The following is a 22,563-nucleotide window of genomic DNA, read 5'->3' as shown; positions in this document are numbered from 1 at the left end:
AGGAAGTGAATTCTCCAACAGCCATCAGAGCTTGAAAGAGGACCCCGAGCTCCAGAGGGAAACGCAGTCCAGCTGACGCTTTGATTTCAGCCTTGTAAGACTCGGGCAGACAGAAGCCTGTCCCAGACCTCTGACCTATGCAACTGTGAGCTGTAAGTGGATATTGTTTTAAACAGCTAAATTTGTGAGCCTCTGCTACTCAATATTAGAAAAGAAATATACCTGTGGGTGAAAATTTTATCAAATATACTGAAAAAAACATATACTTAATGTTGAGATCTTTAATTGAGGGTTTAATATAAACAGAATATGCGCTATACAATTGGAGAAAGGGTAACAATTCCATTTGCAGTGATTTATTTTGAACCTGTACTGGTTCAGCAGAAATATTTGCTTAATAATTTCTGTTATGACAATTCAATCAAATGGGTAATTTGTTACACAAGTTTACCCTAAAAGGAAATCATCCAGATCTGGCTTTGAGAAAGTTTCCTGTACTCTCCAAAAACCTGGCATTCAAGCCATCAATGGTCCCATGACCTCACTCACAGAACCTCAGTCAACAGCCTCAGGGACCTGATGAAGTCCTGCTGTTTACTCACTCCAAGACAGTAATTTCCTCCCTTGAGGGTAAGAATAATCCGAAAAGCAGGCTGATTCCTTTCCTTGATTTACATTTTGTTTTTCTTAAAAAATAATGCTGATCATAAATTCTATGTAATCAAAGCATCTGAATGCGACTTTGAACCACTCCACATCTTTGTAAAAGGAGCTACTTTTTAAAACCCAGGAAGGACTTTCCAATTATTACCCTAGCTAGACTCACACATTCAAAAACGTTCTCATACCATACAGATGCTGTATTACAGAACTGCACAGTTGAAACCTATATAATTTTATTAACCAATGTCGCCCCAATAAATTTAACAAAATTTAAAAAAATAAAAATAGGTGGGGAAAAAAGAAAAAGAAAAAAACATTCTCATGCCAATTTTTATGGATTGAGTAAAAACTACAAATATAAAACATATTTTAAAATTGTGATTCGAAAGTGCCATCTGCTGGTTTTGTCCAGGAATAATATCCCAGCAGAGCTTTCTGATCCACATGCAGAGGACAGAAGGAGTGAAGTATGTACGCAGTGTCCTATTTTTAAAGAAAATACAGTATAGTATATTATCATTATAAACGAATGATATTCAAGTTCATAAATCTCATATAAGCATTTCTTTGTGGCCTTAATATTTGCAATAGTTTTGTTTCTCCCAAGGAATGGTTTGCTTATACTTTCTCAGTATCACCAATCTGAGCTGTATGCTTTTCTTTCACTATTTGTTGCTAAAAACCTAATTTGTGTCCCAGCCTCAGAAAGAGTAAAAGATGTTAATAGATGCAGCTTGTGTCCTCTTCTCACTCCCTTCTCCGTTAGTAATTATTGCTTCACCGAACTTTGCTTCATCTTTTCCATCTGCTTCTCACGGGATGGAGGGGGTGGGGGGTGGGTGGGGTGTGTGTGTGTGTGTGTGTGTGTGTGTCTCTCTTCTCTCTCTCTCTCTCGCCACTCTCAACCTTTCCCTGAAACAAGGTGAAGTAGAGATAAATAAATCTCTAAATTGAGCTTACGTGAGGTAAACATAATCAAGATAAATACACTGAACTTTGAAAACACAACTGAGCTTAAAGCAACATGGCTATGATGTGTTTTAAAGAGAGAATGGTTTGCAGACAAATCAATGCGGGAAGCAATCACAAAAGGCAAAACTGAACAGAAGGGGTTCTTTGGAGCGGAAAGGCAGAAATCCAAACTGCAAAGAAACTACAAAAATGATAATGGAGTACAACTTATCTGTCCTTAGACATGATCCTGGTAACAGCCCTTATACATACCACTTCTACCTTTTTTAAGCATGTATTTGTTTTAAATGTCCTATATCACTTTCAGTAGTTTCATGAAAGCTTGGTAAAAAGAAAAAAATTATACATGTATATAAAATAAAACTCTCTGATTGATTCACCACTTACTAGATGTGCCACTGAACCTAACAGGCAGAATAAAATTTATCAAATGTAAAAAACAAGTTTTTTAAGTTATGTCAAACTGCCTTACCTAATGTCTTCATCTGTGACAATGAAAGCTTTGCAGAGGGGTTGAGATGTGTTAAGCCAAACAGCGGGGTTCTTTTCCACAGCAGGGGAGACTTGCCCTGTGATTGGTGCAGAGCTTGTGTGCAAAGCACTGGCAACAGCAGATAAAAGGGTCTCATCATTACTACCTGGACCAACTCCTGCAATCAGAAATACATACATGTTAGAGGAAATATCTAGATGTGCCAAGCAAACCTTGTATAACCTAAAAGAACTGATATTTTTATATTTGTTTGGGATCATATATTTAAAACCGACATAAGCCAATGCAGCAAAAGATTACATCATATCCACCTAATAGTTATTATACAGCAAAGAATTAACATTAAAGAAATAGTAACGAAATAGCTGAGCATTTCAATAAAACTTTAACATAACTTTAAAATACATTTTCCTAGTACTGAACTTTTTAAAAGTTGGCTACATTTCTTCATGCAAGGCCAATTATTTTAATGATATAAGTCCCTTCGAAAGTCATATTATACTTAAGTATCCCTATTAATGAATTCTTAGAGTCCCGGAATCGTTTCTCCAATAGCTTTTAACATTAATTTTTAGCAATATCTTAACACTTATCTTCTTTGTTTCGGTACTTCAAAAGAAAAGCCAATGTAAGCAAGTTGTACTTACAGCTTTAACAGCTTTTTCAATTACCTAACAAAATATCCAAGTTAATAGATTTAATAATTTCATGCCAACTGTTTTTGGAAGACTGGGCCTATGGCCACATTTAAACACACCACTTTAAGTCCTAAACTGTTAAATCAGTTAAAGCAATACTTTCCAAGAACATGGAGGGATGAAGCAATATTCTAACCATGAATTATGAGGATTTTTTAACCAATCCACAATATATCAAGATTTAGAAGCCTAAGTTCTCATACTTGAAAAATAATGCTTGTCTAGGACTTGGCATTAACATATGACATGACAGGCACACTAGCAACTGAGTTCTCCACCCCAGATCCCACTTGCTGATACTATTGGACTGAGGTGCATCTGTTCCCACTGCTTTTTTGCAGTGGCAGTTTGTGAGGGAGAGGCAGGAGAGCTTTAGCTGTTCTTTAGATAAGAGGAGGCGAGAAAGAGCAAGTGCTGGGGCCAGATGCTGCTTTGAGAAGGAAGCTTGGGAAATTCTGCCACTCACCTGCATCTGGTTCAAAAAGTAGCACGAGTTAATTTGCATAATGAACTTAACTTAATGCTAACATTTTTACACAGAAAAAAAATCTTAATTCATACGCTCTCTCAAAGCATCCCCTGCAACATACAAGCTCTTCATGTGCATTTCCCCTGGGGTTGCTAACATACAAGAGGTACATCAGCTGGCAAGGCATACTACCCAGCCAAGAAAAGTCCTGGTCCCAGCCACTTCTGACTCCACAGCATCTAACACAGGGCCTGGTACACTGAACTTGGATAATACCTTGAAGACCTTTAGGTAGTTCCATGGTTTTTATAATTTGTTCTGTTACATCTGATGCACTAAGTCCTTGTAGCCTCTTCTCCCAGAAAAGCTGTAAGGCAAAACATCGCTGTTAATAGATACATTCTCGGAACAAGAAAGTAGCACATCGATGCTGTTGAGTAATGAAATTGAAATTATTTCAATAGTTTCCTAATTTCTCCATTTTTTCCTTACAAAAAGCTAAGTGACACTCCAAATATGAATTACTTCAACACACCATAATTCTTTCGAATGATATTACTCAAAAAAAGTTGTTTTATTGGTTTATGCAACCTATTCGCTTATTACAGTACTATAGATTATTATGTGCTATATGCTTTATATAGTTCTTCATAAGGTATCGTCCAAAGAATATAACTTAATTTTTTTAAAGATTCATTTGGCATGAAAATATAATAATTTACCAGGGAAAAGAAAACAAATTATATTTTGAAATACTCCTTATCCAGTATCTTGGGGAAAGAGCTCCTCCACCTATGTGATTGTCCCAAGACACTGAAGTTTAGCCCTTTAGCTTACTTTAAGGGAAAAGGCTGTTTTTTATGAAAACTTTTCTAAAAATGTCTTACATACTTCCTTGCTATTGAAACAGATGCCAAGTTCATGAGTGACCTTCTCCCTGTTGCACAGGGCCTGGTTCACCTTAGTCGCTCAGCGGCCCCAGGTCAGTGAGCACACTAGAGGCTCTTCATACCCTACAGGGCTACTGAGCAGGCAGCTGCTTATCCAAACTCTAAATGGTCCAAGACAGTTCGGCTGTTTGATTGTATATCCTTTCTATACTTTATTCTCTCTCCCAGTTAGCTATTCCCTCTCACTGCTGCCATTCATCTATTCAGCATGTATTTATTGAGTTCCTCCTATGTGCTGTACTTGCCCTGTGGATGCGACAGTAGATAAGATAGAGTGCCTTGGTCTTCAAGCTTTCATCTCTTTTCTAGTCTGTTTTGTATTTACTAAATACCCCTAAACAGATAAAGGAATCCCTTAGGACTCTGTATATGTCTTCAGTCCTGGACACCAGAGGCCTGTCACATAATAGGTACTGAAAAAACATTTGTATGAATGACTGAATATGGGAGTAACTGAACTCAGAATGAGGCTCTTGAAGGGACACACAAACTCAAATTGAAACCCCAGCTCTAGATGTATGACCTTAGACAAGTTCTATAACCTCAGAACGCTTCGATTTCCTCTTCTGTAAACTGTGGCAACAATGACTATCACGTAAGATTACTGCGGGGGTTAAATAAGGCAATATATGTAAAGCACTAGTCACAGAGTAGGCGTAAGGTTTATTATATTTACTTTTAGCAAATTTTGACCACTCTGAGGGCTTTTTGAGCTTCTGTTCTGACTTCCAGATCTATGAAAAGTCTCAGATAATTGCCCTCCAGACAAATGTGACGATACAGTAAAATAACTATTTATGGCAGAATAGTACTATGTTGTTTTGTAATAACCTGAATGCTAGCACCAAGGGTAACCTGCAATAGAATGCTTCACTCTCCTTTAAAGACCTTACATCTCCTTATAAATTACATCATGAGCTGAATATGTAGTCAATATATATGAAGACATGAATTCATTAATCATCACAGATCCAAATGGTTAGATTGAGGTAATAACTGATGATGTGATAAATGTCCCAAGAAATCCTGACTGCTTTTCTCTTTGGGGGAATAACATCACCTATGTTTGAATATCACAACTATACCAAAAGACAAGGAAAACAAAAGCCAGTTAATTCCTAATGAAAACTTATTCAGAAGAATCAGTGAGTATGAGATTAGTAAGTACTTTCATAATAAAATAATATATATTCTAATTTTCAAAAAACAAATCGACACTACCAAAAAGCGAAGAATGGAAATTATAAACAGATATGATAAATAATATTTTACATCTAAAAATTCCAATTCTTAATATCAAAAGTTAAATATTTTACATGCTGTAATTTTTAACTCTTAATTTTAAAATTCCTATTAATTCAAAGAAAAATGATAAAACAATTGAGGAAGGAAAATTTTACAAAGCAAATCTCAGACTAAGAAACGAATGTATGGCTTTCGATTACAACAACTAGTACCATCACATGTCATCAGATCTCCCTGAACTAAACGAGGTTGAATCTAATATACATGAATGACCCCTTTATAAATGAAATGCATACGCCATGAAAACAAAGATACATGTATTTATGTATGTACATGTGTGTGCATGTGTATTTCTCCTCCACCCCACCCCCAGCTCCCAGAGGAGATGGGGAAAGTGGGAAAGGTTAGAGAAAGAAAGGAGGCTGGTTTGAAAAAAAGACAACATTTAACTGGTCAAGGTCACCACTGCCCTCTCCATCCTTCCCATCACTCCTTCAAAGCTAATGAGCGTACCTAACTTTCATGAGAACTGAAACAGTCTTCATGAGAAGCCAGTACGTGATTCAATTTATATGACATCCTAAAAAATAATCAACTAGATGGATGGTTGCCAAGGGTTAGGAGTAGAGGGAGGTTCTGACCACAAAGGGTCAGCATAAGAGAATTCTTTGGGGTGCTGGAATTATACTCTGTTTTCTAAAACTGCAAACTTCATCTAGCTGATACAAATACCATTTTCTTTTTTTTTTCCAAGCCAATTCCTCAAGGGATGATCAATACGTACTATCTCCATTCCCCTAGGCCCATGTCAACTTTCTTATCCAACCCCCTTTTCCAGGATTTTCTCCTAAATGTACTCTATAAGTCAGCTCCTCTCACCAAATTCAATGGCCTTATCTTTGGTCGCTTTATAGCCCTGAATGCTTTGGAGGGATGCAAAGGAGGGGAGAGGTCTTCCTCCGCCCAAATTTAAAATGTCCTGATCTGCTCATTTATGAATGCCATGTTTTTACTAGGTGCTTAATTGTGGTCAGCTAGAGTTCTTCCTATTACATTACTTCCCCAACCATTAGAAGTCTAAAGACAAAAATACTGAAAAGATGAGTCTCCCTAAACTTGTAAGGAGTCCCCCTCTACGACAGCATCTCGTCTCTTCCACCACACTTTCATAAAAACTAATGCTTTCACAAATCCTAACCTACCACTGAAAATCTGATTTCACCTGCGAAATCTAATGTTTTTCTCAGCTTAACCCTGCTGCCTGGTGTTAGGGCCAAATAATCAATGTAATACTTTTAAGGGGTAATAATTTAATATTTGGGGAAACTCCCCAAATGTGCTATCACCCTCAGTTATTACATCTCTTTCTAATCCCCACTAATCAGACCTCTAGGTGTGTCTAATGTCGTTCTCTTTGTCGTCCTCCAGTATATAAGAAAATTGGATAGGTCCCAGGTGTGCGTCCCTTTATATTACCAATGGTCCGGGCAATACCCTATCTAGTAAACCAGCTGACTGAAGAGAATAGGAGGGGATTAAAAGTCATCTGAAACCACAAAAGTGCCTAAAGTATCAGTGACCGAGGCAGTACAGCTTGGGAGAAACCATCTTACTAGAAACTGGAGTTCATCTCTAGACCTTTGCTCCTCTCACAGATGTGGTTGGTGCCTCTATGACATCAGTGGAACACAGCTGCATGTACTATATCAGTCTTAGAGTCCTAGAGGACACACATGACGGTGTGTTATGAAAGCTGCTTCTTTAACAAAATGAATGATCAAATCTGTTTCCTAAAAGTAAAAACAACCCGAATACAACTGTAGCATTTTCTTTTCTTCATTGCTGTGGATTTAACTGGGACTTTGGAGGATTTGTTCAACTTGCCTGACAAAGGATATCCAAGAAAACACTTTCAGATAAGTCACACTAACAATGGAGTGATAGCAGATATTTCAAAAGACACGAGAGGGAGTGATGTGACAAAGCACATGCAACTAAAGGCTTTGGAATTATTTCCTATTAGAACACTGTTTTAGGTTAATTATGCTAACATCTATGTCTCATGAACACACTGAAAATCATCTAGATCTAATAAAACATACCAGTATTATTTTCATCTACCATTATATTTAATTTAAAAAGCACTGATGTATGTGTGCAGAGTGTAGAAGATTTAAATTCTGAGTAGTAGCGTAAACGGAACTGGGCTTCAGAGTCAAACTGACCTATGTTCGAATCCTTGTTTTGTCACTAGCTTTATAAAGTTGGACAACTTACTTAACCGGTCTCGATACCGGTTTTGTACCTTATGGAATGAGACAATAAAACAATCTCAAAGGGATATGAAAACTAAATGAGGAGGTTTTATAAATACTTGAACATGCCCAATAGAGAGCAAGTATCATTTTTCTGCTCAGTTTCACTCATGGCTTCTAGCACACTGCCGATCCTACAACAGCATTTAATAAGTAGTTGGTCACCTTATTAAAATTAATAAATATAAACAAAGCAAAAAATCATCACAATCACCTCTGAAAGGTGAGTATTCACAAATGAAGACTGAGTGCATGCACACGAATATGCTCTTCCCTCCCAGATTTTCAGCTGGGGTTTTCTTGCTACGACAAGAATCTTAAAACTCTTCTACTTCCTCTTCTCATCCAGACTGCCTCTCGTGGAAGACCAAAGACTGGAAGAATTTTGGTAAGCAGGACCGGCTCCGTAATTTGCAGGGCCCCGCACAAAATGAAAATGCGAGGTCTCGTGCTCAAAACGAATCAAGAATTTCATGATGGCGACGGCAAAGAATTCAAGCAGGCATGCGGACTTCTGAGCACGGTGCCCCATGCAACAGCAGAGGCCGCGTGCCCATGCAGCTTGCAGTGGCGGTAAGTTCAGTGCAGCGGGGAAAGGAGGAGATCCCTGTGCTGTGCAGCAGTCCTGAGGGAACTGCTGTGACGTAACCACAGTCTGAATTTCTTAAAAGAAGGAGGGCGACAGAAAATAGTTCAGGCTGGATCCCTGCAATACAACAGAAGCTTCCCTTCACTCCTCGTTAAACTATCCCAAGGATTTTCCATCAGTCCTGCTGCTCCTCATTTGGAGGACCGGTGAAAGGCTCACTGCCCAGGCTTCTCCACAGTTGAGCAGCATGGGGAAGAAAGGAGGGGAGCCCAGGGAATGTGGAAACCATAATGGGGAAGAACGGACTGCAGCCTAGAGAAGGATTAGAATTTTGTTCTATTTAAAGTCCTGTGGATAACATGGATTAAAGTCCTGTGGATAACATGGATTAAAGTCCTGTGGATAACATGGATAGCTTTTAATTAAGATTTCCTGAAACTGTAATTTTCTGGTTATTTTTATCCCTTCTATTTCCATGTTGTGATGATAGTAAAGCCCTTGGAAAAACCTCAGAAGGGCTGTGAGCGTTTTTCGAGAACAGAAGGTAGAAGAGAATCAGGAAATACAAACTACATTTGTTTCTGCAGTGAAGCAAGAAGGGGAAAAAAACTGGAATCAGCAGCAATGGCCTAGAGCAGTTTCTCAATCCTAGCGTTACTGACCTTGCAGTTGGATAATTCTTTGTTGTGGATGTTTAGCAGCATCCTTGGCCCACTCCCACTAAGTACCAGTGGTGACAACCAAAAATGTCTGTGGACATTACCAAGTTTCCCCAGGTTTGTGGGGCAGGGAGACCAAATCAGGTCTGGTTGAGAACCACTGGTCCAAAGAAAGAGAAAGAAGACAGGAGGGTAGGAGGTTACAATAGCAGAGGCCCAAATCTCAGAGCTGAAACAGAAGGGAGACCCCTCCACTGGCACACGCCTTCACTGCAGCTAGCTCGCTTCTCGTCTTTCAAGGGTCTCTGTCCCAGCTCCTCAGTCCATAAGAACCACCCTAAGTGGTTTGGAAGCCAAGAAGCCTGGCTGCCTCTTTGTCACTGCCAGACAACGAGGGCAGAAGATAAAGCAGAAGTGGGAAAAACATTTTATATCTTAGGAGTAAAATTTAACACACTTCCTGATAGAAACAATCATCATTTTTAATAATTCAGACACATTTTGGATTCAGAAGTCCTCTATGGGCTGGTCTGGAATGTTAGAACTATTTATAATATCGTTTCTATTGGAAAATGTACAGTTCTGAATTGAAACGACATTTCATATCCCACCCTGTAAGCTAGTAAGCATCTGTATGTACAGATTTTAGAAGGAGCTCTAATTACCATAGGATCAGAGAACAGAAGCATGTGCAAATATGTCACAGATACTGACAAAGGCACAGCTCCATTCAGAATGACTTTAGGTGCCCAGGCATAGGTATAGCAACAAAACAGAACTGGCGGGTTGATCTTGAACATGTTAATTTCCATAAATATAGCTATCCATAGGGCGTGGCCAATTCTAAATTAAAAGCCAGAGAAGATGCGTCTCACCAAACTGAGCCACATAAAAACCTAAAATTTATTTTAGCCTTCATATATTATCTTAACATGCATCTTCCCTTACCATCTGAAATTACAATCTCCATTAGAAGAAAATAAAGTGATTATGGAGAAACACACTGAAATTTCAATAACAAAACTAAGTTCATCTAAAACTCCTACATATTTGAGCTCCTCATTCTTATTGTTTATTTTAAATACCATATGCTGAATATTAGTTTCTAAGCCAAGAAGCCTGTAATAATTAACTCTGGCTGACTAGAAAAACCAGGTCAAACCTAAAAGCCCTGAGCCTCTTCAGATATCCTCCTTCCACCTCGGACCTCTTCTGAACTATTCTACTTTTCCTTACTTACCTCTCCAGTCTCTAAGGAGGACATATCCCTCTGCCTTTCTAAGATTATCTCTACACTTGGCCCTCCATGATCACGCCTCCTGCCTCCTCCTTATCTTATCTCATCAATTTGCCCAACTTGTCCTCTCACATATTCCCTTTTCCCCTTTTCTCTCCTGAGGCTTCTTCCCCTGAAGTGACAGATACTCAAACTTCGATAACCTAAAAAGTGTCCTTATTCATGACTTCTCCTTCAAACCATCTCTATCTTCCTCCTTCTGCTAGGAGAGAAACTTTCCATCTTATTTCCTTACCTTCCTTTCATCCTTTTCCTTCTAACTTGGACTCTATGCCTACTATTATATTAACACTGACCTGCCCAAGGTCATAATAACCTTCTAAATTACTAAATCCAATTCCTGGTTTAAGCCTCCTCTGCCTTACTTCACTGTTGCAATCGCCTGCTGTCAGAAGACTTAGGAAAGTCTGACTTTTATGATGGTTCTCTGTATGTTTCTGTATTTTCTATTACTATTAAGTAACAAATTGAAACTTCTTACAGTAACTCTCAAAGAAATAAAGCTCTTGGCATTTTTTCTAATGAAAACAAATACTTAACATGCGTAAGATGTGACATACCTTTTAAAGTATGTGAGGACAAAAGTGATGATACTTTGTAAAATAGTAGAACCCAAGTTACCTTTAAAAGCTCACCATTTTAAGAGTTTTAATTGGCGCAGATTTCATCTCTGTCAAGAACATAATGCTAGACACATAGTTGGCACTCAAATATTTCTGGGATGAATTTGTGGCTAAGGAGGAGTATTACAGCGTAACAGAAAGAACACGATTTGGGAGCTAAATGCTTCGGTCCTGACTCAACCATTAAATAGATGTGCTGTTTTAGGCAAGTCACTTAATCTCTTTAGATGTATTTTCACTAGGAAAATAGAAATACTATTAACTGCCTTATCTATCTCAGAAGGTTATTGAAACACTCACAAAAAAATGAGAAAAATGCTTTGAAAATATAGATTTTTTTTAATTGAATTGCTCAGAATACATTCTAATGTTAGGATTTCATAAATTCGGTGAATATCTTTTTCACTTTTGTAAGGCTTTTGTTAAATCTAATCAAAGAACAAAGGATCTTTGTCAGATATTTGTAGACTAAAGCAGAACCCAGAAAATGTACACTTCATATTCAATGACTCACGAGAAGCTAAATATGTAAGACGCTGGGTCAGGGCTGTACAGAGGGACGGTGTTTCCTGCTCAGAAGGAACTCACTGTCCAGTTTATAAACTGTTCTACTTTAATTCAACCCCATATGACATCTGAGTTGTCTAATTTTGGTCAGCAAAAAACAACTTAACTTAAATACCATGGTCTGCAAACATCAAAAGTCAAACATGAGCTACCCTCTTATTTTGTGAGAGTAGCCTACGAAGAAAGGGCTAGATAATGACAAGAAAAGTATTATGTAAATCAAGGAAAACTTGATTCATGTGGCTGTGCAAACTACAGTGAGATCTCGTTAAGGGAAAAGATAACATTTTGGGCTAAAGAGGATAAAAGAATAAAGCAAAGGTAAAAAAGAGTTGAGGATAATCGGGGAGCAGTAACCATCTGCTGTAGATGCTTGTCTAAATTTTGTCATGATACTATCTAATTCAACAAAGTGGGCATGTAATACTTGTCGAATGCCTCAAAAGATGCCATTATCCGAAGATGATTATGGAATATGGAATAAGAGTACTCATTCATGGTGCCTGTAAGTTTTTCATATCCTACTTCCTTGGGAAAAGTTATAATAATAATTTTCCTATTAATACATAAGTCAATATAGGGACTTACGGATGCTCCTTCCTTTTACTTACTTGTCACATTTCTACACACTTGGAATTATTTATTCAGTGTCTGTTTTACTCATAGTATTGAAAGTTCTATGAGGACAGGGTGCATGTCTGACTTTTGTGTTTATATAGTACCTATAATATGATCAGCAATATGCGCTGTTGAATAAAAGAATTAATGATTTCAAAACCCACTCAACTGCAGGAACTCTGATCTGTAATAGACAGCTATCATTATTATTTATAAGAAGACATACTCTTCAGAAAGCTTTCTTGAAACTAATTTGGATAATGTAAATTAATTCCTCATTTTTTACAGTGGGACATCAATCGATGCTATTTCCTTTTTCATATCGATAAATCAAGAAATAGAAGTATATATGTACTATTTAAAATATGATATTAAGCAACCACTAGAACTAAAATCAAAATTACAAATGCTCAAAATTGGTCTTAGGATAAATTTAAATGGAAAACCCAGACCACAGAATTAAAACAGAAATATCAGAAAACGACAATAAAATATTAAAAACAGCATATAAACACAATGATAGAATCAAGACCAAACATATCTGTAATATCTATAAATGTCATGGGAAACTCACCTATGAAAGAAAAAAAGACCCTCAGATCAGATGGGGGGAAAAACCAACTATATGTTTTATGCAAGAAACATATCTAAAAATAAAAGGACTCAGAAAGCTGAAAATAGAAAGAAAAAGCAAAGAAATGGCAAACAAATATAGACATTAAGCAAACAAAAGTTTCAATGTTACTATAAGATTACTTCAAGGCAGTAAGTGTCAAATAAGACAAAGCATAACTTATTATAATTAACTAACTTCTATAAAATAAATGTTATCTTAACAAATTTGATGATAAAATTGGAGATTGCATTTCCATAGGGAAAGATGCATGAAGCTTTTTAAGAAAGTGCTCCCCAATCCTTCCGTCCAACTTTCATATAGGTACTACCAAAATCAGAGAGAAAAGGGTATCACAACAGACAGGTACTACAAATATTAAAAATGTTACTAGAAAATATTATGAGCAACCTTATACCACTAAATATGAAAATTATAAAATGCATATTCCTAGAAAAAGACGTTCTCAAAATTGGCATAAGAAATATAAAATATGAGTACTCATCCATGTACCTTTTAACAAATTGAATCTGTAATTTCAAGCTTCCCCATTAAAAAAAAACTTAGGCTAAGATGACTTCATAATAATTTTTCCAAACATTTTAAAGAAAAGTACCAGTCTGACACAAACTCTTCGAGAGAATGTTAAAAGAGGGATCACCTCCCAGCAAAACCTTGACAACTAAAGCTTGAGAAGATCACAAGAAAAGAAAAATGCAAGTCTATCTCTCTCATGAATACAAATGCAAAAAAATCAGAAACAAAATAACAGCAAATGTAAACATTAATAACAATGAAAATATATCTTGACCACATTGGGCTTAATCCAGGAATTCAAGGTTTGTTTCACATTAAAAATCAAGCAGAGCAATCCACCACATAAACCAACCACTGTAATTCACTAGATTAAGAGAATAAAGAATAAAAATCATTTTATCATTTAACTATGTAGAGAAAAAGAGCTTGATAAAATTCAATTTCCATTCATGAAAAATAGTCTTAGTAAACTAGGAATATAAGTGAATTTCCTTAATCTGACAAAAGGTATCTATTTTAAAAACCTACAGCACACATATTTAATGAAGAAACATTAAAAATGTTCCCTGGTATCACAAATGAGACAAGGATATCTGTTATCGCTTTTATTCAAGATTGTATTGGAAGTCCTAACAAGTAAAATAAAATAAGGGAAAAAGTAACTAAAAGGTTTAAGGATCAGCAAGGAAGAAATATATTCATTTGCAGATGAAATGTTTACTCACATATGAATTCAAAGAGACTCACTGATTATTTAATAAGTGAATTTAGGAAGATAAGTGAACACGATCAATATACAAAATCAACTTATTTCTATATAATAGAAAAAATTTTAAATTTTAATGTAATGTACTTAGAGGAGCATCAAAAAACATCAACTATCTAGCAATCAATCAAAGATATGTAAGATCTCAAGACTGAACTACAAAATATTAATGGAGAGATATACAAGATTGGTGAATTGTAAGACTTACTATTCTTAATTCTCTCCCAAAATGATCTATAGATACAAATCCTAGCAGGTTCTGAAGAAGACTGGACAGGCTGAGTCTAAAATTTATATGGAAATGCAAACAGCCAAGACTAACCAAGATAATCCTGAACTAAGAATAATGAAGCTGGAAAACTTACACTACCAGATATTAAAACTTTTGAAAAAACTATAGTAATTAAGACAATGTGGTTTGGGGAAAGAATAGACAAACAGATCAATGAAATAGAACAGGATGTAGAAACACATTCTCGCAAGTATAAACAGACCAAAGGAATAGAAGACCGAGTTAAAGAACTGACTTTCACAGGACTGTCACACTTTTGCATTTGACATTTGAGATTTCTCATAATACATTTCATATGATATTTCACATATGATAGAGGTAACAATGCAGAGCAATAGAAAAAGAATGGTCTTTTCATTAAATAAGGCTGGGTCAATCAGCTATCCACATGGGAAAAAATAAATCCACCTCACATCATACACAAAAGTCAATTTCTAACAGATTGCAGACCTAAATGCAAAAGTAACATAAAACTTTTGGAAGATAGAAAAATATAATGATAACCTTGGAGCAAGCAAAAATTTCTTAAACATGCCACAGAAATACAAAGGAAGAGACTGATAAAGTATATTTACTTTTTGTAAATCTTTACTGAAGTATTACATACAGAAAAGTACAAAAAAACCCCCAAACCCACAAGCATATAGCTCACTGAAACTTCGCCAAGTAAAGACACTCATGTAACTACCACCCAGATCAAGAAATAGAATATTACTAGTACCCCACTCCTGTACCCTCCCAGTCTCTATCCCACCTCCCATCTCTCTTTAAATTATGAACTTAATTTATCAGAAGACACTATTAAGAGTGTAAAAAAGGTATGCCACAAACCGGGAGAAGGTATTTATATAGATATATAACAAAGGACTCATCCAGAATATATAAAGAACTCCCATAAGTCAATAAAAAAACAAACAACCTAATAGAATAATACATAAAAGACTTGAATAGGTGCTTCAAAAGGAAGGATATCTATATGGCCATTAAACTTATAAATGGTGCTCAATATAATTAGTTACCATGAAAATGCAAGTTAAAACTATAATAAAATACCCTTAAACACATACCAAAATGTTTAAAAATTTAAAGACTGACAATACCAAGTGTTGACAAGGATTTAAAGAATTGTACACTGCCAGAAGTGTAATCTTATCTAACCGCTTTGGAAAACAATTTGGTATTATCTAATGAACCTGAACATTTGCATACTCTATGGATCAGCAAGCCTACTCCTAGGTATAAAAAACATGCACTAGAATGTTCATCAAAGCAATATTCATGACAGCCAGTAAGAAAGGCAGAACCAAAAATAAACAACAAAAGAGTCAATGCAGGGAATAGAGAAATATTAAACCTCAAACAAATAAGAAATATTCCTATAACTGACATATTCAAGAGTAAGAGTACAGGTTGTATCCAGCAAAAGCCAAAAAAGAGCTGCTGGGAATTAAAAATATGATCACCAAAAAAACCATTAATAAAAGGACCAAGCTAAGATCAAGAAATATTCCAGAAAGTAAAAACCACACCAATAATAAGGTGGAAATACAAGAGTAGAACCAGCAAAAATTCTAGTATTAATGCCCAACTTCCACAATGAGAGAATGGAAAGATGGGGGGTGGGGGGAGGGGTTCAGAAGAAGAGAGAGAAATGACACAAGAAAACTTCTCACACAGTCACCTTTATCACCTACTGAGGCCCCAGTGAATGAAAAAAGGGCACATATTAGGAAATTTTTTTAAAAATCATAAATATACTAAACATTTTTAGAGAGGAAAGAAAAAGGCCATAAAAGAACAGACATTCAGCATGGGATTGGACTTCTCTTCAGTAACTTTGAAGCTAGAGAACAATAAAGCAATGCCTTCGAAACTCTAAGGAAAATGATTTTCAGTCTAGGATTTCATACCCAGACAAATGTGATTGTGTCCAGGTGGAATAAAGTTACTTCTAATGTGCAGGTTTTCAAAAACTACCTCCCACTATATTTTGTTAGAAAGCTACTGGAGGATTTGTTACAAATTGAGATTCTATGCTAAGATAGACATCTAGGAAAAAAAACCCCAACGCAGAAGAACAGCAAATGAAATCCCCAAAGCTACAGCTACCCAGCAGGACCAGACGACGGATCCAGACTGAAGGAGAGCAGAGGAGACTCCAGGAAAAACACAAGAATGAAACTCATGGATTTCAGCACAAGAAAAACATTACTGATGGGCATGTGGCAGAAATGTTAAAGCATTATGAAACATTAACTATAATTGTAAAGAAATACTAGCATACAATTCTTAAGATTAACAACTAAGAACTATGAAAGCAATTCTGATGATAATAGGCCATTAATTTCCCTACTGATGAATATTTTCAGTCATAATATAAACCGTATTTAACCTATTTAACTGAAAATGTGATACAACTCTGTTAGAAGCATAAGAGCAGAGGGAGAGAACTAAGTACTCATCTACCATTGTGAGAAGTCAAGAAATAATGTCCAAAACTAGCAAATAAAGAAACAGCATAATAAGTATATTATTCAGAAATATAGAGGTAATTATAAAGGGAAATAACCAGAACTGAGAATAAATGCTCCTGGAAATGGGACTAGAAAACATTAAAGTAGCAAACTACTGTTTAGAAACATAAGTTTTTTAGTATTTTTTTTCACCTATACTGCTACATTACTTAGAAAATTTTTAACTTTCAAAAAATATCATGGATCTCCACACATGATAGCTGAAATATTTTTAAATGGACTAGAATAATATATGATGATTAAATATTACTATGAATAAATAACCAATGTATTCATTAATGTTTTTAAAATTTCACATATCATCTTTCAGTTGCAACTCTTAACTCCATAAACTGACAAGTCTCCAACCCATCATCTTTACTACCTGGGTATCCCACAATTGCTTTAAGAGTATAAATTTCCTAATACTAAAATAGAAATTTCCTAATAATAAAATAATACTTATTTTATGATTTAAAAAATATACTGAGCTACTTGTCAGTATTTCCATATTCCTGTTGATGACATCATTCTCCCAGTTACCTAAATTCTAAGCCTCTTCTCACAGGCACAGCTCATCAGTCAATAAATTTTGTCAATTATTTTATGACCACCATGATACAAATTTTATTTATTCCCTAACTTCCCATAGTTTTTTCATCAGTCTCCTAGCCTTAGGTCAGTCATCACATTATATACAATAGCCAGATTAAAACTTCTGTCTGGAATGTTCGTCCCATAATTCTCTGCTTTTGTATTTATTTGTCTGTCTCTCTCCCTGTCACTCTAAAAGGTAAGTTCTATGAGAGCAGGGACTTTGTTTTGTTCACTGCAATATCCCTCCTAATTAGAAAAGTGCCTGGTACAAGTTGAGGGCTCAATGAATGATTTTGATTTTAAAAACAAATACATATCAATGATTGATTTTGATTTTAAAAACAAATACATATTAATTCAACAAATACATATTAAGCACTGACATAACAGAGGTACTATAAATAAAGCAATGAATAACTAACACAGTTATGATCAGAAAAGGAGAAAGGAGAAACACTAAGCCCAGACTTGATGAATCAGAAGTTTTTTTGAACAGAAGAAATGATAACTAAGACTTGAGGGTTGAGTAGGAAAGAGCTAATTATAGGTAGGAAAGAAACCAGTATGAAATATATGAGCAGGGACTGCATGAGCAGAGTGCGGGAGGGAGATGAATAGCACACTCAAAAATCTACAAAAAGTTTCATGTGATTGAAGTATAGAACCAGAGAAGGAAGTGAGGCAGGAGAGATGAGCAGAAACCAAACCATGAAGGACTTTGTAAGTAATGTTAAGTGTTTTGACTGTATAAGTCATATTTAGGTTTTTTGACCTAAAGACTAACAGGAAGCATCAAAAGGTTTTCAGTAGAATGATACTAGTAGATCATGTCAGATGGAGGTTCTGGATGCAACATGAAGGATGAATTAAAGAGAATAAGACAAGCAGCAGAAAGATGAAATAATAGTTACCTGGCATAGAGAGGAAGCAAGTGAATATTCAGGAGGTAGAGTCAATAGGACTTGTTGGCTAATTAGATGTTTGGAGTAAAAGATGGGAAGAGTCAAGGCTGATGCTCAGGCTTCTGGCTTAGGCAGCCAGGTGGACAGCAGTCCTTTCACTGAGGTAATGCACATACATGGAAGGGCCGGTTTGAAAGAATGATGATGGAATTTAGTAACATGAATTAGAGATGCTGGTGAGACTTCCAAGTGAACAATGTTTAGATGGACTGATACAAATAACTGAAGGTCAGGATAAACATGTAAATTTGGAAACATTACATATAGATGATAACTGAAGCCAAGAGAATGAATAAATTCATCCATGGAGGGTTTACATACAAAGAGTGCAAAGTATTTCCTGGGAAACCCCACCATTTGAAGAGACAGAGAAAGAAGAACCTAAGAAAGGGATTTGGAAAAAACAAGGAAGGAGAAAAACCAAGCACAGTGTCATAGAATTAAAGAAGAGTATTTCAGAAGGCAGGAGTAGTCACAGTGAGTAATGCTAAAGCAGGTCAGGTAATTTAAGTACCGAAATTTATCCAATTTAACAAGGATTATCAGCAATCTTGATGAGAGTAGTTCAAGTGGCATAGTGGGAACTAAAGGTATATTTCAAACGTAAGAAAATTAACTGGTAAAGTAGAGAGTAAATACATACAACTCTAAGAAATTTGACTGTGAAGGGAAAAAGGAAGAAAATCCTAAAGAAGACACAAAGTAAAATAAATATATTTTTTAAGATAGGGAAGATCTGAATATATTTAAGTGCTTTGGGGCAGAAGCCAGTTTAGAGAGAGAAGGTGAAGATGAAAGGTAACTGACATAATCCACTGAGTGAGATCTCCGAGAAGGCAAGAAGGACTGCATATGGAGAGCACAGATGTTGAAATTAGCTTCAGGCGACCAGGAAACACATTCAAATTCAGTTCAGAGGGGTATAAAAAAGCTACTCCCTTGTTCAAAATCCTCTAAACATTTCTCATTTGCAAAAGTTAACAAATGCTTTAGTCAGTATAACTTCACAAGTATAGAAAAAAATGCAAATTTAAAATGAAATAATGTTTTCATACACTGAATTACCAAAAAGAAAAAGCATTGCTAATACTCAGTGCCACAGAAGGTAAGCTGAAACTGGAATGCATATAACTTTCAATAGACTTTTAATTTAGTACAACCCTTTGGAAATCGATTTGCCGGAAGGTATCAAAAAATCATAAATATACAGGAATTACATTTCTGGGAATCTAACCCAAGAAATGTAGGAAGGAACTTATATACATAGGGTACTCACTGGAGTACTACCTATAATAGTGAAAAACTGGAAATAACAATATGGAAATAGTTATGTAAATCACATGCTAGCACAATACACAATTATTGGGACACTATAGAGTTAATTATAGCACACAAATTATATAAAACAAATTAAATGTACATAATGTAATATCGGGTAAAAATTTTACACTATGTGTATAGTATGATCATCATGTTTTCAAACACGTATTAAAATGCTGAAAGAATATAAAAATGCTAAAATACTATTATAATTATATTATGAAAAAGAAATTATGAGCAATTTTCCTTCTGTCTGTCCCAAATTTCTTTTTCTTATAACTAAAGCAAATGATAACATTTTTAAAACTTGTAAAGACTAACATTTAAGGAAACCCTTGACAACATTCTCAGCTCCCACTACTTTCCATGAAAACCCTGATCTCCAGCTAAATTGCTTCCTCGTTCCTTGCTCTCTCCCAGATAACACCTTTGCGAACACTACGCTCCCTAGCTGGAATGCCCTCTCTCTCCCATGTGCTTTTCTAAATCCCACTCAATCTGCACAGTTCAGCACACTCCCATATCTTTCCCTCCCCACACACACCTCGTAGCCATAGTAACCTCACCATTCTTGAACGCCTATAACACCTGTCTGTAGTATTCTTTGACACTTTGTACATGGCATCTTGCCAACACTGCTCAGAATAATGCTTTTAAGTAGTACAGGACAACATGTCATCTATTTCCTCTGCACCCCCATGTTCATGGCAACATTATTCACAATAGCCAAGACATGGACACAACCTAAGTGTTCATCCGTGAATGAATAGATACAGAAAATGTGAGACACATGCACACACATACACACACACACACACACACACACACACACACACACACACACAATACAGGATTATTGTGGATAATTATCAGCCAGGAAAAAGAAGGAAATCCTGCCATTTGTGACATGGATGAACCTTGAGGACATTATGCTAAGTGAAATAACTCAAACAGGAAAAGACAAATACTGTATGATCTCACTTATATGTGGAATCTAAAAAAGCTGTTACTCATAGAAACAGAAAGTATATTGGTGATTGCCAGGAGCAAGGGGGTGGGGAAGTGGGGAGATGTTGGTCAAACGGTACCAACCTTCAGTTATAAGATGAATAAGTCCTGGGGACCTCATGTGCAGCATAGTGACTATAGTTAACAATACTGTGCTGTATACTTGAAAGTTGCTAAGAGAATAGATCTTAAATGTTCTCACCACCACAACAAAAGAATGATAATTATGTGGGGTGCTAGATGTGTTAATATTACTGTGGTAATCATTTTGCAATGTATACGTGTATCAAATCATCACACGTACACCTTAAACTTGCACAATGGTATATGTCAATTATATCTCAATAAAGCTGGGAAAAATCATTCTTTAAAAAAGGGTGACTCTGGAAGGGAATAAAGGAAAGTTTCGTATCCTTTGAAAGAAGAATTAGCAAACAAAATTTAAAAAATCTAGAATAAATGGAAAATTTAAATCCACTTCACTTTTTGGTAAAAAAAAAAAAAAAAGAATCCGCACAAAATGTACTTAATATTCAAAGACTATCAAGAACACCAAAGCCTATCAGCACCCTATGTTCTAATGATTAAAAGAGAGAAGTAATGGCTCAAAGATAAAATTTCTTTGATTTGAGAATAAAAGAGAGAAAAAAAGCAAGAGACCAGAAAGTGTCAAAGTTGACATCCATCAAAGAAACAAGGAAGAAACAGAAATGCAAGTTCTTCATATATTGAAAGAATAAAACAAGGAAAGATATCTTTAACAGCAAAATCACAATTGGATTTAAAAGAATTTTGGACATATCTTATGTATCTAGCCAAATAAGGACATCTCAATGATCATAGTGTTTGGGATAACAGTCTCATCATTGATAGAGTTCCCTCCAACCCACTTCCAGATTTCTTTTTAGTCTAACGAAAAGACAAGCACTCATTAAACATGATGATGGTATATATGAACACATCTGGCTACTTATCCTAACATACCGGGTTTTACAAATTCCATCTCTACTTTATAATTTTACTTATAGGCAGAAATCACTGCTGAATTCTGTTTAATGGACTTTTGTTTACAAACCCTAATTTGTAATTTTAAAGTTAAAGTATTTTCAAGGATTCAGTACATTAGAAATTCATAATTTATATATTTTACAAGATTCAAACTAGCCTGCCATATTATTACCTAGCATAAGTTTTCTGTTATTAAGACAGAATTATTAATTTCTATGATTGCTTCACATCTATTAATCACTTCAAACCTATTCAAGGTAGAGCCTAGATTAAGATCCAAAAATCTAATCCTAGTTCTAGATCTCAAAATTCAATACTTTAAAAGGAATTACAATACCACTAGCTTGCATATCTTATTAAGGGAATATGCTATGGTTAAAGAAGAAAAACATTTATATCTACAAGAACCACAAAAATAGAAACCTCTTTGTCTAATTTACCCTATGATCAAAATAACTTCTCCAAATGGAATATTTGGCAATTTATATTATCAATCTAGTTCACTGAAGCTAAGCAAAATGTAGCAAAATGGGAATAACCATTTTTGCCTATGTACTTTTGCTATCTCCTCAACAATAATAGTTGATCAGCAGTCATCTGCCATATGTATGTTAACATATATATGTTAAAATATAATTAAAATCAATCTTTCCTTTACTAAAAAACGAGTCTAAACTGGAATATTCAGGATGACAGACCATGATTTTAAAAACATTAACACAAAAGTTGTCTCTTTACTATTTCCTATATTTGCCCAATGCACAGTCTTACATTTTGAAATCCTACTAA

At 35.6% G+C, this 22,563-nt stretch overlaps 1 protein-coding gene across 1 annotated transcript in view; it reads right to left on the bottom strand.

Annotated features, from left to right (window-relative positions):
- Positions 1-22,563, bottom strand: part of MBD2 (methyl-CpG binding domain protein 2) — a 59,770-nt gene that overhangs the window by 3,953 nt on the left and 33,254 nt on the right. The window contains exons 4-5 of the mRNA XM_039841328.1: positions 3,572-3,662; positions 2,108-2,285 (exon numbers count right to left, since the gene is read on the bottom strand). Coding sequence (XP_039697262.1) covers positions 2,108-2,285; positions 3,572-3,662 — 269 coding nt within the window. The remainder of the gene's footprint in view (positions 1-2,107; positions 2,286-3,571; positions 3,663-22,563) is intronic.

Source organism: Pteropus medius, unplaced genomic scaffold (assembly GCF_902729225.1).
Source record: "Pteropus medius unplaced genomic scaffold, Ma_sr-lr_union100, whole genome shotgun sequence".
NCBI lineage: Eukaryota > Metazoa > Chordata > Mammalia > Chiroptera > Pteropodidae > Pteropus > Pteropus medius.
The sequence above is the reverse complement of the archived record's forward strand: the minus strand, read 5'-3'. Positions and strand labels throughout refer to the sequence as shown.